Here is a 15,694-nt window from a genome sequence, read left to right on the forward strand (position 1 = left end):
ATCCTCCATCTAGCCCATCCCCCACCCACCCACCTCCCTCCATCAACCCTCAGTTTGTTCTCTGTGAACAAACTCTCCTCTTTTTCCCCCTTCCCATGTTCATCTGTTTTGTTTCTTAAATTCTACATATGAATGAAATCGAATGGTATTTGTCTTTCTCTGATTGACTTATTTCGTTTAGCATAATGCATTCTAGCTCCATCCACATCATTGCAAATGGCAAGATTCGTTCTTTTTTGATGGTTGAGTAATATTCTGTTGTGTGTAGGCATACACACACACACACACACACACATATACGTATATATACACCACATCTTTATTTATCCATTCATCATTTGATGGATACTTGGGCTCTCCCCATTGTTTGGCTATTGTTGATAATACTGCTATTAACATTGGGGTGCATGTACCCCTTCAAATCTGTACTTTTGTACCCTTTGCAGAAATACCTAGTAGTGCAATTGCTGGGTTGTAGGCTAGTTCCTTGTTTAGTTTTTTGAGGAACCTACATAGTGTTCAGAGTGGCTGCTCTAGTTTGCACTCCCACCAACAGTGTAAGAGGGTTCCCCTTTCTCCACATCCTTGTCAACACCTGTTTCCTGAGTTGTTAATTTTAGCCATTCTGACAGGTGTGAGGTGGTATCTCATTGTGGTTTGGATTTGTATTTCCCTGATGATGAGTGATGTTGAGCATGTTTTCATGTATCTGCTACCCATCTGGATGTCTTCTTTGGAAGCGTCTATTCATGTCTTCTGCGCATTTCTTAACTGGGCTATTTATTTTTTGGGTGTTGAGTTTGATAAGTTCATGATAGATTTTAGATACTTTCCCTTTATCTGATATATCATTTGCAAATATCTTCTCCCATTTGGTAGGTTACCTTTGAGTTTTGTTGATTGTTTCCTTCCCTGTGCAGAAGATTTTTATCTTGATGAAGTCACAATAGCTCATGTTTGCTTTTATTTACCTTGCCTCCGGCCACTTGTCTAGTAAGAACTTGCTACATGGAGGACAAAGAGGTTGCTGGCTGTGTTTTCCTCTAGAATTTTGATGGTTTTCTGTCTCACATTTAGGTCTCTCATCCATTTTGAATTTATTTTTGTATGTGGTGTAAGAAAGGGGTCCAGTTTCATTCTTCACATCGCCATCCAGTTTTCCCAACACCTTTGTTGAAGAGACTTTTTTCCATTGAATATTCTTTCCTGCTTTGTCAAAGATTACTTGACCCTATAGTTGTGAGTCCATTTCTGGATTCTCTGTTCTGTCCCATTGATCCGAGTGTCTGTTTTTGTGCCAGCACCATACTGTCTTGATCACTACAGCTTTGTAACACAGCTTGAAATCTGGAATCGTGGATGCTGCCAGTTTTGTTTTCCTTTTCCAGAATTGCTTTGGATATTTGGAGTCTTTCGTGGTTCCATACAAATTTTAGGATTGTTTGTTCTAATTCTGTGAAAAATGCCCTTAGTATTTTTGATAGGGATTGTATTAAATGTGTAGATGACTTTGGGTAGTATAGACTTTTTAACAATGATTTTTCTTCAGTCCATGAGCAGGGAATGCTTTTCTATTTCTTTGTGTCCACTTCAGTTTCTTTCATAAGTGTTTCATAGTTTTCGGAGTACAGATCTTTTACCTCTTTAGTTAGGTTTATTCCTAGGTATCTTATTGTTTTTGGTGCAATTGCAAATGGGGTCGATTCTTCAATTTCTTTTTCTGCTGCATCATGTTTGGTGTATAGAGATGCAACAGATTTCATGTTGTCTGCAAATAGTGAAAGTTTGACTTCTTCCTTTCCAGTTTGTATGCCCTTTATTACTTTTTGTTGTTTGATTGCTAAAGCTAAGACTTCCCAGCACTATGTTAAGTAGAAATGGTGAGAGTGGACATCCTTGTTTTCTTTCTGATTGTAGGGGAAAAAGGCTATCAGTTTTTCCTCACTCAGGATGATATTAGCTGTGGGTCTTTTGTAGATGGCCTTTATGATCTTGTGGTATGTTTCATCTTATCCCTACTTTGTTGAGGGTTTTTTCAAGAATTGATGCTGTATTTTGTCAAGTGCTTTTTATGCATCTACTGAAAGTATTCTATGGTTCTTTTCGTAGTGTGGTGTATCACATTGATTTGTGAATATTGAGCCAACCCTGCAGCCCAGGAATAAATCCCACTTGACCATGTGAATAATTCGTTTAATGTACTGTTGAATTCGATTTGCTGGTATTTTATTGAGAATTTTTGCATCTGTGTTCATCAGGGATATTGGCCTATAATTCTCCTTTTTAGTGGGGTCTTTGTTTTTGGAATCAAAGTAATGCTGGCCTCATAGAAGGAGTTTGGAAGTTTTCCTTCCATTTCTTTTTTTTGGAACAGTTTGAGAAAAATAGGTATTAACTCTTCTTTAAATGCTGGTAGAATTCCTGTGGGAAGCCATCTGGCCCTGGACTCTTCTTGGTTGAGAGATTTTAAATTACTGATGCAAATTCTTGGCTGGTTATCAGTCTGTTCAATTTTTCTATTTATTCCTGTTTTAGTTTTGGTAGTTTGTAAGTTTCCAGGAATTTGTCCTAGTTTATTGTCATAAAATTCTTCATAGTATTCTCTTATTTGTATTTCTGTGGTGGTAGTTGTGATCTCTCTTCTTTTATTCAAAATTTTATCAATTTGGGTCCTTTCTCTTTTTGATAAGTCTGGTTGGGGGTTTATTAATTTTATTAATTCTTTCGAAGAACCAGCTCTTAGTTTTGTTGATCTGTTTTTTTGTGTTTCTATATTGTTTATTTCTGCCCTAATATTTATTATTTCCCTTCTTCTGCTGCCTTCAGGCTTTATTTTCTGTTCCTTTTCTGGCACCATTATTTGAGACTTTTCTTTTTGAAGTAGACCTGTATTGCAATATACTTCCCTCTTAGGACTACCTTTGCTGTATCCCAAAAGTTTTAGACTCGTCTTTTCATTTTCATTTGCTTCCATGCATTTTTTAATTTCCTCTTTAATTTTCTGGTTAACCTATTCATTCTTTAGTAGGGTATTCTTTAACCTCATGTATTTGAGGGTTTTTCAGATTTTTCTTGTGGTTGACTTCAAGTTTCGTAGCATGGTGGTCTGAAGATATGCATGATTTGATCTTGATCTTTTTGTACTTGTTGAGGGCTGATTTGTGACCCAGTATGTGATCTATTCTGGTGAATGTTACCTTGGCCCTCAAAAAGAATGTATATGCTGCTGCTTTAGGATGAAATGTTCTGAATATATCTGTGAAGTCCATCTGGTCTGTGTGTCATTCAAAGCCATTGTTTCCTGGTTAATTTTCTGCTTAGATCTGTCCATTGTTGTAAGTGGGATGTTAAAGTCCCTTACTGTTATTGTATCATTATCAGTAAGTTTCTTCATGTTTATTATTAATTGATTTATATATTTGGGGCTTCTAAATTGGGGGCATAAATATTTACAGTTGTTAGATCTTGATGGATAGACCGCTTAATTATAATACAATGCTCTTCTTCATCTCTTGTTACAGTCGTTTTTATATCTAGTTTGTCTGATATAAGTGTGGCTATTCTGGCTTTGTTTTGGTGTCCATTAATATGATAGATGGTTCTCCACTCCCTCACTTTCAGTGCAGGTGTCTTTAGGTCAATAGTAGTGAGTCTCTCGTAGGCTGCATATAGATGGATCTTGTTTTTTTAATCCATTCTGATACCCTGTGTCTTTTGATTGGAGCATTTAGTCTATTTACATTCAGAGAGATTATTGAAAGATAGAATTTAGTGTCATTGTGTTACCTGAGCTGGTGTTTGTAGTGATGCTCTTTGATCCTTTTTAGTCTTTGTTACCTGTAGTCTTTTTTTCCTCCATTTAGAGCCCCCCTTAAAATTTCTTGTAGGGCCCGTTTAGTGGTCATGAACTCTGCTAATTTTTGTCTGTCTGGAAAACTCTGCTTCTCCTATTCTGAATGACAGCCGTGCTGGATAAAGAATTCTTGGCTGCATATTTTTCCCATTCAGCATGTTAAATATACCCTGCCACTCCTTTCTGGCCTGCCAAGTTTCTGTGGATAGGTCTGCTGCGAACCTGATCTGTCCTCCCTTGTAGATTAAGGACTTTTTTTCCCTTGCTACATTCAGGATTCTTTCCTTATCTGTTTCCCCCACAGTAGCGGACTCCAAGAGTTCAGGTTTTTCGCTCCGCTGTGGTAGCCTCTGTAAGCAGGGCTCCCTCTTTGCTGCCGTATCCATAGTTCTATCTCCCTCGCACCTCCTACTTTCCAAAAGGTGGTTGCTTTTGCACTTGTAGACTTGCAGTTTTTATTCTCTCAGACCTCGGATTGATTTCTTGGGTGTTCAGAATGATTTGATAATTATCATGCTGTGTTTGTGGGACAAGACAAGCTTAGGGTCCTGCCATCTTAACTCTGAATACCCATTTTCAAAGCCGGCAAAATCAATGGATGGTTGAGAGACATTTATTTCAATGGTAAATATGTTTATTCTGTTTTTGCTTTTCATATCCTGGAACTTTCTATTTATCTTGCTGAAATTAGAAAACTATTTAATTTTAGACGATAACTCATAGGGTTATTTTTTTCTTCAGGGTTGCCTTTTGTCACAGCTGCAAATAAATTTGAAGCTCTGGCTGCTCATGATGCTTTGGTTGAACTCAGTGGAGCCATGAATACCACCGCCTGCAGTCTGATGAAGATAGCAAACGATATTCGTTTTCTGGGTTCTGGTCCACGCTCAGGTCTGGGAGAGCTGATCTTGCCTGAAAATGAGCCAGGAAGTAGTATCATGCCAGGTAATGACTAGCTGGTAAAGATTAGCGCTGGAACTTGACAGGGACCCAGGTGTTCTCATGAACAGAGCATGTCTCCTTGTGTTAAGCGTGATCCCAAACATAGATAGAGACGTGTGTGGCACAGTTATTTCAGAATATCTTTGTGGGCCACCTTTGATCAGAATTGGGGAACATCACCCAACATTATAGGAAAAGAGAATTTTAATAGCATGTATGTGGATTCCTACATTAGAGAATAGAGGAATCTCTCTTTCACAATCCAAAGCCAGAAGAATTCTGAAACCAGCTGTGAAAGTGGTCAGCCTGGATTGAATAAAAATGAATTATTCCAGTTGCCTGTTATTTCATTTTCTGCTTGGGGTTTTGGCCTGTTCAGTAAGGGAAGTTACACAGGCTTTGGATGTCTGGATTCTAGGAAGCCATTTGACAGATTCATGTGACATTCACTGAATCCTGAGGGGAAGTGTTGGTAGCTCTGTTAGACGAATGTAGTGGGTGAACAGTGACACTTAAGTGACAATAAGGAGGTGACTTCAGACTGGAGGCATGTCTCAGTAGCAGGCCGCAGGTCTCTGCCACTTCACCACTTCCCTGGTGACTGAGGGTGAAAGCAGAGAATACGTGTGGGTCACATGAGCAGGTAAGGAAACAGCAGTACGCCAGAATTGAGGCCTCTGTGTGTTGGGCTAAAACTGACAAGGTGACTTCTAATAGTGAAGAAGAAAGACCTGAGTGTTGATTCTTTTAAATCTACACATGTGTACAGAATGAGAAGAGATCTGATTTTAAAATAATTCATGTTCAAAAATGACTTGAGTTTAGTTGATGGCAAATGCAAGGTGATTGCCTAGAAAAGAGAAACCCAGATCCACAGATGAGGAAATAACCTTCCCAGTGTGTTGCCTTGTACTGGTAGGCAGAACCTGGTATGTCAGGTTCACACCTGAGCTCGTCAGAGGGGTGCTCCCAGGGTACTGGGACTCTGGGGACTCAAGACGAATAGGAACATTCCAGTGTAACGTCCACTTCCTCTGAGCAGTCTCCCAAGTGTCAGCGAGGTGCTAAGAGTTCCCATAGCAGCCTGCTTCTCTGTATTTACCCCTCAGGTCCTGTAGCTGCCTGCTGTCTCTGCTTGGCCTCCCAAGTTCTGCAGCCCAGGGGCTGCACCTTTCTCACCCACTGTTGCATATTCAGTGCCTGGCTTCGTAACTATGTCCATGATGAATGAAAGCCGAGAAGATGGGGTGGGCTGGACTCAATGTGCGGTTGCCCAACTCTTCACACATTAGCTGTTGAACCATTCACGGTCTGTGGCAACCTGTCCTTCCTTATTTGATTGGTTTGCTTCATTGCATCAGCACTGATGGTTGGACACTTGCTTTCTTATATGTCTTGCTTTATTTAATGAAGTCAGATTTCCTTCTTTTCTTGATAATTTGACATAATACCTAATCTTGAAGCCACGAGCATGTTTTTTTTTTTTAAATATGAAATTTATTGTTCAATTGGTTTCCATACAACACCCAGTGCTCATCCCAACAGGTGCCCTCCTCAATACCCATCACCCACCCTCCCCTCCCTCCCACCCCCCATCAACCCTCAGTTTATTTTCAGTTTTTAAGAGTCTCTTATGGTTTGGCTCCCTCCCTAACTTTTTTTTTCTCTTCCCCTCCCCCATGGTCTTCTGTTAACTTTCTCAGGATCCACATAAGAGTGAAAACATATGGTATCTGTCTTTCTCTATATGACTTATTTTCACTTAGCATAACACTCTCCAGTTCCTTCCACGTTGCTACAAAAGGCCATATTTCATTCTTTCTCATTGCCACGTAGTATTCCATTGTGTATATAAACTTGCACTGTCGGTAGGAATGCAAACTGGTGCAGCTGCTCACGACCTTGTTTGATGTGAGTCTTTCCTTGGTGGCTTTCTTGAAGGCAAGGTGAACCCTACGCAGTGTGAAGCGCTCACCATGGTTGCAGCCCAGGTCATGGGGAATCACGTCGCCGTTACCGTTGGAGGCAGCAACGGACATTTTGAGTTGAATGTTTTCAAGCCAATGATGGTAAGCTTTAAATCTGATTTTTAATTTTTTTTTTGACTGAAATCTAAGTGTATTGTTTTTTCTTTCATAAAAGTCTTTGGAGGTTTCACATTAGGTACTGGGATGATAGAAGTAGCAATTGGAAGTCAAGCATATGTTGATGTTAGCAGATTAAGCCTGGAAGGAAGCCTAGGGGAAGTGTGACTAGCCCTTTTAGAAGACTTTTAGCTCAAGTAATTTGATGACTTTTAGGTGACTTTTAACTCAAGTAATTTGATGGTTTGCTTTATTTAATAGGAAGAAAAAGTGTGGAAATAGGGTGTGGGTTTCTTCCTTATCCCTCACCAGTGAGGATGCCAGTGGCTAGAAAGAAGTCAGGTCTCCTCAGGCTGTCCCTCAACTGTCTCCTCCTCATGCTGCTGCTTTTTTTTTTCTCTCAAGTTCAGTCTTTTAGAGGAATGACCCACATTCACTTTCAGGCAGATTCATTACTCCTGGCTTCCCCCCGCCCCACTTGTGCTTGAACTGTTCCCCTGGTCATTTGGAACCCCCGCAAGCCCATAGACTTGCTGACCTCTGAGCTTGGCCATGACTCCCTTCTGCTTGGCGTCCTCAGCATCCTCCTCCCATGCCCTTCTGTCCCTCTCTGGCTTTCCTTCATCTGTTTTCCCTCTTCCACAGACCTCGAAAACATTCGTGTGTCTAAAAATCGTTCTTGGGGCGCCTGGGTGGCGCAGTCGGTTAAGCGTCCGACTTCAGCCAGGTCACGATCTCGCGGTCCGTGAGTTCGAGCCCCGCGTCAGGCTCTGGGCTGATGGCTCAGAGCCTGGAGCCTGTTTCCGATTCTGTGTCTCCCTCTCTCTCTGCCCCTCCCCCGTTCATGCTCTGTCTCTCTCTGTCCCAAAAATAAATAAAAACGTTAAAAAAAAAAAATTTTTTAAAAATCGTTCTTTTACTTCATCTTCATGAAGATGGAATGAGGTGACATCATCTTTCATCCATTTTCCTCTGCTTCGGATAACAGGGCTGTCGTCACGTGGAGTCTGTTACTAGTGTAAAGTGTTATATCTAAAATATATTAAGGGCTCATTTCCAGTTTGTATCTGGTATAAAGTCTGGTTTTAATTTGATAAGAACATGCAAATGACAAATATTAAGAATATTCATTCAGTGTATTTGTCAAATCTAGATCAGGCACTGTACTGAGTACCAGTGGTAGAATAATAAGGAAGACAAGATATTTATTTGTCCTCAAGGCCTGTACGTTCTTGTGAGAAATAAAAGGCCAAAGCAGAACTCGCACATGTAAGCTTTTGCTTTCCTGTTGGATTCCAAACAATACGAGCTGCCTGGCAAATAGAGGTGTGCAACAAATGTCTTGCTAATCTTTTTATGTTAAAACACAAAAATCTGTTTTTTTGTCTTTAATAGAAAATACATCAGGGTAATCAAATTTGCCTTACATTAAAGTCATTAGTATCAGATTTAACCATGAGGTTCTGTGCCTTCTAGTAGAGTCCATTGTTGGGAGTATAGTTTTCAGATCCTGATGTTTTAGAACAAAAGAGAGTAGGATGTGACTATAGCTTTATACATATTAGAAATGTTACCAAAAAGGAAAAACATGCTAAAACTAAAAAACTAACTGATTTTACGTTGGTTTTAAAATAATGTGTGAAAGGTCATTTTAAAGTTCCTGAGGAATATTTGTTTTGTTAAGCATAAAAAATGTGATCAGTGAGACCTGGGAAGTCCTCACTTCATTCACTGCTTCCAACAGCCTGAACATTCTAACATTTGCATCTTTGCTTCTCTTCCAGAGGATTCTTTTTCCATCTCTGGTTGTTTGAGTCCCCTCCATCAAATAGGACTTCACCAGTTCCTACCACTGGGATTAATTTCTCTTTCTCTGTGCTAACATTTCATACCCATGTTTTATCACACTACAGGGTCTCTTGTGTTTCAGTTTATTTGTATTTATGGCTTTTATGTTTTTTAGATTTCAGTGTCCTCAAATGTTCCATGGATATAGTGCTTTACAAGTTGTAGGAGTGCTGTTTATCAAATTACGTATTCATTTATGAGCCAGCAAATAATATATGCTAGTGAACAAAAAACGTTAGGGTTAATAAGCCTCTCTCTTCTGTGTCTCTCCCTCCCTCCTCCTCTCCATGTTCTACTCCCCTCATAGATTAAAAATGTGTTACACTCAGCCAGGCTGCTGGGGGACGCGTGCGTTTCCTTCACAGAAAACTGCATTGTGGGAATCCAGGCCAACACAGAGAGAATAAACAAGCTGATGAACGAATCTCTAATGTTGGTGACAGCTCTTAATCCTCATATAGGTAAGGTTTAAGGAATAATAATGTCATTTTGAATACAAAATTTAAAAGCTAAATATTTTTAAGAGATTATCGGATCAAGGTGGACAGCAAATTCCTTTTGGGCATTGTTTCAGTAAAATCTCATAAAATATTTGAAATTGCATTGAAAGACACTATTTATATATTAGTATGCTGTCTGTTAGGTTTCATTTTATTTGAAATGTGGTAAACTCAGAAGTTCAAACTTCCATGAATCTTAATGGAATTGAGATGCTTAATGCTCTGTGCAGCGCCTGGCCCTCACTTGGTAACGTCACTAGGTGGCACTGGCTGATTAGCAGTGTGGGATGAACTCATTTTTCTGCCTTCTCTAGAGGCCCTACTACACTTTGATTTTCTTGTTTTATTCAATTCAGAAGTGGAAAGCTACCAATAAGAACAAAAGAAAAAGGACTAAGTATTCATTGCTTGTAGGGAAAGGGGGGGAAATGCAAATATTTTATCTAAAACTGTGACTCTTCTATTGCAAGCCTTTTCTAGAATTGCAAATATTTTATTATGTATTCAAACATACCGACTTGGATTGCAGACTGACCCCAGTGATCCTCACCAAAGATACTCGTCTGACTTGTAGGTCTTGACACATTCATTGCATTACATTATGGTGTCTTAAAAGCCTTTTCCCATCTTCTGCTAAGCTGAGGTTGTTAACATATTGGTTGATTTTCTGTTTTAAAACCGGTTCTGATGTAGTCATTTGGCATGATATGTTTGCTGTTTAAAATATTCTTCTATATGGGGCCCCTGGGTAGCTCAGTTGGTTGAGAGCCCGACTTTGGCTCAGGTCATGATCTCACAGTTTGTGGGTTCAAGCCCTGAATGGGGCTCTGTGTGACAGCTCAGAGCCTGGAGCCTGCTTCCGATTCCGTGTCTCCCTCTCTCTCTGCCCCTCCCCTCCTTGTGCTCTGTCTCTCTCTCAAAAATAAACATTAAAAAAAATTAAAAAAAAATTCTTCTATAATGCTGAACTTCCAAGGCAGATTTTCTACTATTGGCCTCACATCAACATATAATTTCAGTTTTGTAAAGTAAGAACTCATTTGACTGCTTCAGGTAACTCTGAGCCCAATGTGATATAGCCTATTATTTGATGTAGTGTTGAGATTGGTAATATTTTGATCCTTTAAAAGTTATTGTACATGGGCCACCTGGGTGGCTCGGTTAAGTGCCCAACTCGATATCAGCTCAGGTCATGATCCCAGGGTCATGGGATCGAACCCCACATTGGGCTCTGCGCTGAGCATGGGGCCTGCTTGGGATCCTCGCGCTCTCTCGCTCTCTCTCATAATAAATAAATAAACATTAAAAAAATCGTTGTACATTAGCATTCAGCCAGAGAGCTACACGGGGGATCCCAGAGGCTTATGTGAGAAATGTTCCCTCACATCTGTACTTCAGAACCTGTTGCCAAAACACTGAAGCTAGAGGTGCACTTAAAGCTGGACGATTGGTTAGTCTTTTTTGGAATCCGTGTTCTGTGAGGTAAAGGCCGTGCGAGGATAAACCACACCTTGCTGGTGCAGCGTGAGCCTTGCAGCTGCATTTCCTGGGTTGTCTGTGTGCTTATTATGTGGTGGGCTGGTTGGGAACAGGGTTTTGTAGGACTTGAAGAGAAGAACTGAATGGTTAGCATAAGGCTTAGACGCGAATGTCATCAAAATAAATGTACACAGTTCCTATATTGACCCTGAACATTTGATGAACATTCTTCCTCAAAGTTCCTCTAATCAGTAAGCACCCTGTTCAGTATGTTTAGTATTTACAAATTCAGTTGAGTGAAAAAATGGCTCCTAATTAGTTCATAGATGGTTACTGGTTACATGCCAGCTTCACAATAGTGTTGCCTCAGGAAGCTTTGTTCCTTTGACCATAGTCCTCTGATCTGGGGGTATTTGGGGTTTTTTCCTCCTTCATTGGTTTCATTTTTGTTTTTTTCTGTTTTTTCTTGTTTTGCTTTCTGACCTTTTATTTTTTTTATTTTTTAATTTTTTTTTTTCAACGTTTATTTATTTTTGGGACAGAGAGAGACAGAGCATGAACCGGGGAGGGGCAGAGAGAGAGGGAGACACAGAATCGGAAACAGGCTCCAGGCTCTGAGCCATCAGCCCAGAGCCTGACGCGGGGCTCGAATTCACAGACCGCGAGATCGTGACCTGGCTGAAGTCGGACGCTTAACCGACTGCGCCACCCAGGCGCCCCTCTGACCTTTTTTAAAAATTGTGTTAAGTGCAGACAGCTTGAGAAGCTGCCCTGCCCCTTTGTTCATTCCAGAAGCAAATGATCGAAGCAGACAACGTACCTGGGTCTTAGTACATGATTCCATCTGTGCTGAAACTTCCCCACTGCGTCCTTGTGGCTTCTGGGAAGAGGTCAGGGTACCAGGCACTGCCTGTAGAGAAGCACGTAGAGAGGTGCTGTTGGAAGCAGCTGGCAGGTGCATCCCTCCCCAAGGCCCTCGTTCCCCTGCCTCCCACTGAGAGCCAGTCCCTGCAGCTCCCGCACAGTGCTGTTTGCTGGTGGCACAGCAGCAGTTAGCTGGTTATGCTTTGGTGCAGAGATCGCTTCTGGTTAAACATGTTAGAAACAACACATATTTCTACTACTCAGATGTTTTTTCATGTCTTGGTGCTATATTTTCTTTTTCTTCCCCCTGCAAAAATATCTGAGTTATTCTTTGGTATAATATTGAGATTGGTAATAATGTTTCGATCATTTAAAAATTATTATACATTATGGGTGCCTGGGTGGCTTAGTTGGCTAAGTGTCTGACTCTTGATTTCAGCTCAGGTCATGATCTCATGGTTTGTGGGTTTGAGCCCTGTGTCAGGCTCTGTGCTGGTAGTGCAGAGCCTGCTTAGGAGTCTATCTTTCTCTCTGCTCCTCCCCCACTCACATACTCTCTGTCTCGAAATTAATAAATAAACTTAAAAAAATAAAAAATGAAACTTTTATACACTAGAATTCAGCCAGAGAGCTACACAGGGGAACCCAAAATCTATTGACATTGGCAACTACAATTAGTAACAAATCTGTTGTCCAAAGTGAGGTATGGTGAAGTCTGTATTAAGAAAAGTAACGGGGGGCGCCTGGGTGGCGCAGTCAGTTGAGCGTCTGACTTCAACCAGGTCACGATCTCGCGGTCCGTGAGTTCGAGCCCCGCGTCGGGCTCTGGGCTGATGGCTCGGAGCCTGGAGCCTGTTTCCGATTCTGTGTCTCCCTCTCTCTCTGCCCCTCCCCCGTTCATGCTCTGTCTCTCTCTGTCCCAGAAATAAATAAACGTTGAAAAAAAAAATTAAAAGAAAAAAAAATGAGAAAAGTAACGGTTTTATCCCGTATCAAACATAACTCTGAAGATGATCACTGTTAAATATTTTTAAGATTAAAAATGTTATTTTGGATGTCAGTAGCCTCAGTATCAAGTAAATAATGATTATCTTTTGCTTTAGAAAACCAAATTTCACTACTAACTCCTACGTTGCCTGTGTTATTTTTCTTCAGGGTATGACAAGGCAGCCAAGATTGCTAAGACAGCACACAAAAATGGATCAACCTTAAAGGCAACTGCCATTGAGCTTGGCTATCTCACAGCAGAGCAGTTTGATGAGTGGGTAAAACCTAAGGACATGCTGGGTCCAAAGTGATTTAAATGAATTTATAATAAAAAAAATTATGTTCTATAAAATAAAAAAAAAAAAAAATGAAAAAGACTCCTTTTATTTCTTAAGCAAAAATGGATGAATGTGAAAGGAAACCGCTCCTGAACTTGACTGTCTCTAGCAGAGCTCTTTGATCGGTGTGTAAAACCCTGGGATGTGCTTGGGTCCAAAGTGAATTTGAAAAGGGTAAAATGAAATAATTAAATTGTATGAAGTCAAACAGACTCATTTTTTCTTTTATGTTAATTGTCGTTGAATCTCATTTTTGTGACTGTGTTTATTCATATATTTTATAAAAATTCTGTATCAATTTTTAAAGAGTTTTAATTTTTTTAGCTGGTGTTTTCAATTCCCCTGTAGTGAAAAGGTACTTGTTATCTGATTCGTAATGATATACTTAGACATCTCTTATTTTCCTGTGATTTGGGGGCATAAGGTAACCAAGCACTGGGCCTACTATGTGGGGATGTCAGTGTCTGTGTGTACATGTGCGCATGTGCATATATGTGTCTATTAGGAAGTAGGACAGGTTAAAAAAAACTGGGCACATGTATTCCGTGTGCTGATTACACACACACACCTGGCCTTAGTTGAATTACCACAGAAAGGCTGCAGACTATGGGTCAGGAATTCTAGGATGTGGATTAGAAAGGACCAGGGTACAGGCCTGAACTTGGGAAGTGAGGAGGGTGTGGGGAAAGTGAGTCTGCCCCCTGGTCTCTGCGCACCACTGCCGGGACTTTTCAGCAGGAATTTGCTCGAAACAACCACAGGGGATTTTGAACAAGCAGTTCTAGGGAGATCCAGGCCAGATTGATCCAGGTTTAGCTTCTAAACCTGAAGCTAAAGGTGCTATTTAACTCAATCAACCTCCATTGTGGAGGGAGCTAACAGTTTGTTTTGTTCTTTCTTGCACTTTCTCTCATGATAAATGACAGGGTTGTGGAGAGACAGTCCCACTGGTTAAAGTATCTCGCATCTCCTCTATCAACTGTGTTTTTTTACTTACCCCTGATATTTATTCCTGGAAAATTGGCCATCAGCCCCCACTCTCTGTAGTATTTAGATGGCAGTGTAGATAGCATGTAAAATTGTAATTAAAACTTCTAGAAACATTGTGATGAAAGGTGAGATTATGTTCTTCTAACTAATCTCTTAAACTTGAGTGGACACTTTTTTTTTTTAGCTGTAAAAAGGATTTCAAAGCTGTTTAAAAAAATTTTTTAATGTTTATTTTTGAGACAGCACGAGCAGGGGAGGGGCTGAGAGAGAGGGAGACACAGAATCTGAAGCGGGCTCCAGGCTCTGACATGTCAGCACAGAGCCAGACGCGGGGCTCAAACTCACAAACCACAAGATCATGACCTGAGCCGAAGTTGGATGCCCAACCAACTGAGACACCCAGGCACCCCTCAAAGCTTTCTTCATGCAACTGTGGAACCTATAGGATCTACTTTTCAGCCCATCAGTGACTGTTTCTGCCAGTGTTCTTTACATGGGGATGATGTGGTGTTTGTGCAGTTTGCTTTAAAACAAAGCGCCCATTCTCTTTGTTTTGTTGGGAAAAAAAAAAAGATTTTTATTGGAAAACATAAAATCAAATTGCTTAGCGGTGCCTGAAAGTCAACAACCAAATGGGCAACCGATCTGTAGTTGTGGAACTTCATGATGTTGGATGTTCTTTCTTAGGCATCTTCCATCTAGATAGGCTGTTGTTTAAGGGCTCAACTAGAGACATAACCAGTTACATAATAAGGACAATAGTGGATTGAGTTCCTAGTCTCAGTCTATGTACACCTGTCTACCATTTCCTGAATGACATGTTATAAATCGTCATGTCCTGATGACTTAAGTTGTCACTGAAACTTGGGAGCTGACTGCCTTCTTTGATGTTTGTGAAGGAAAGAAAACTGCTTTCTGATGTAATCCTAAGTAAGGTTTTTAGAATTCCCTGGTGAAGGGTTGTACTGAAAGTCAACTTCAGTGTTTTTACACTGGGGAGTTTTGTCTTCCATGGGACATTCAGCAATATCTAGAGACCTTTTTGGTTCTGATGACTGGAGACGGGGTGTTACTGGCCAGAGATGGAGTGGGTGGAGGCCAGAGATGCTGCTGAACATCTATAAGGCACAGGGCAGGCCCCTACAACAAAGGATTTTCCAGCCCAAGATGTCAATAGTGTTGAGACTGAAAAACTCAAATCCGAAAAGTATTCTCTTTGGAGGTGCTCACCATTCAGTTAGGCTTCACTACTTCCTGGTGTATGTATGGCGTCCTGGAGTTGCGGTGACTTGATGAATTGAAACTGTGAGCTGTCTCATGCCCTCCGTGTGAGTGGGAGCAGAAAAGTGTTCGTGAAACATGAAGTCAAGCACAGGTGCTCCTGCCTGCAGTGACCTGTTCCCAGCAACATGTCCAAAGATTTGTACTGGATAAACCTGACGAGGGGCAAGGACTGACAAACGTGGTGGGTAAATGTGTTTAAAATGGACACAAAAACAATCCATGGATTGTGCACATGTGATTGTGAAGAAGCCTGTAGAATGACGAAAGGCTATCTTGAGAAACTAATTTCAGGAGAAGAAAGTCAAGGGATTCATGATCCACCTGGAACTACCACCAATTTGACCCACAGAAGCATTAGGGAAATTCATAGTCACAAGGTAAATTTAAATTTGCTCACTTAATAAACTAATTTGGTTGACAGAAAAAAAAATATGTTCAGAAGAATTTGGTAGAATATTTCATACTCAAACATTTTAAAGACCATGTTCTTGACTATGGCTTTTCTTACATGTCTTCATTTGTCCT

The 15,694-nt window shown here is 40.6% G+C and overlaps 1 protein-coding gene across 1 annotated transcript in view; it reads left to right on the forward strand.

Moving 5' to 3' along the window:
* FH (fumarate hydratase) overlaps window positions 1-13,096 on the forward strand; it is a 31,901-nt gene extending 18,805 nt beyond the window's left edge. The window contains exons 7-10 of the mRNA XM_047841008.1: window positions 4,595-4,798; window positions 6,737-6,864; window positions 9,035-9,188; window positions 12,726-13,096. Coding sequence (XP_047696964.1) covers window positions 4,595-4,798; window positions 6,737-6,864; window positions 9,035-9,188; window positions 12,726-12,868 — 629 coding nt within the window. The 3' untranslated portion in view covers window positions 12,869-13,096. The remainder of the gene's footprint in view (window positions 1-4,594; window positions 4,799-6,736; window positions 6,865-9,034; window positions 9,189-12,725) is intronic.
* The last annotated feature ends 2,598 nt before the right edge of the window (window positions 13,097-15,694 follow it).

This window comes from Prionailurus viverrinus, chromosome F1 (assembly GCF_022837055.1).
Source record: "Prionailurus viverrinus isolate Anna chromosome F1, UM_Priviv_1.0, whole genome shotgun sequence".
NCBI classification, from domain to species: domain Eukaryota; kingdom Metazoa; phylum Chordata; class Mammalia; order Carnivora; family Felidae; genus Prionailurus; species Prionailurus viverrinus.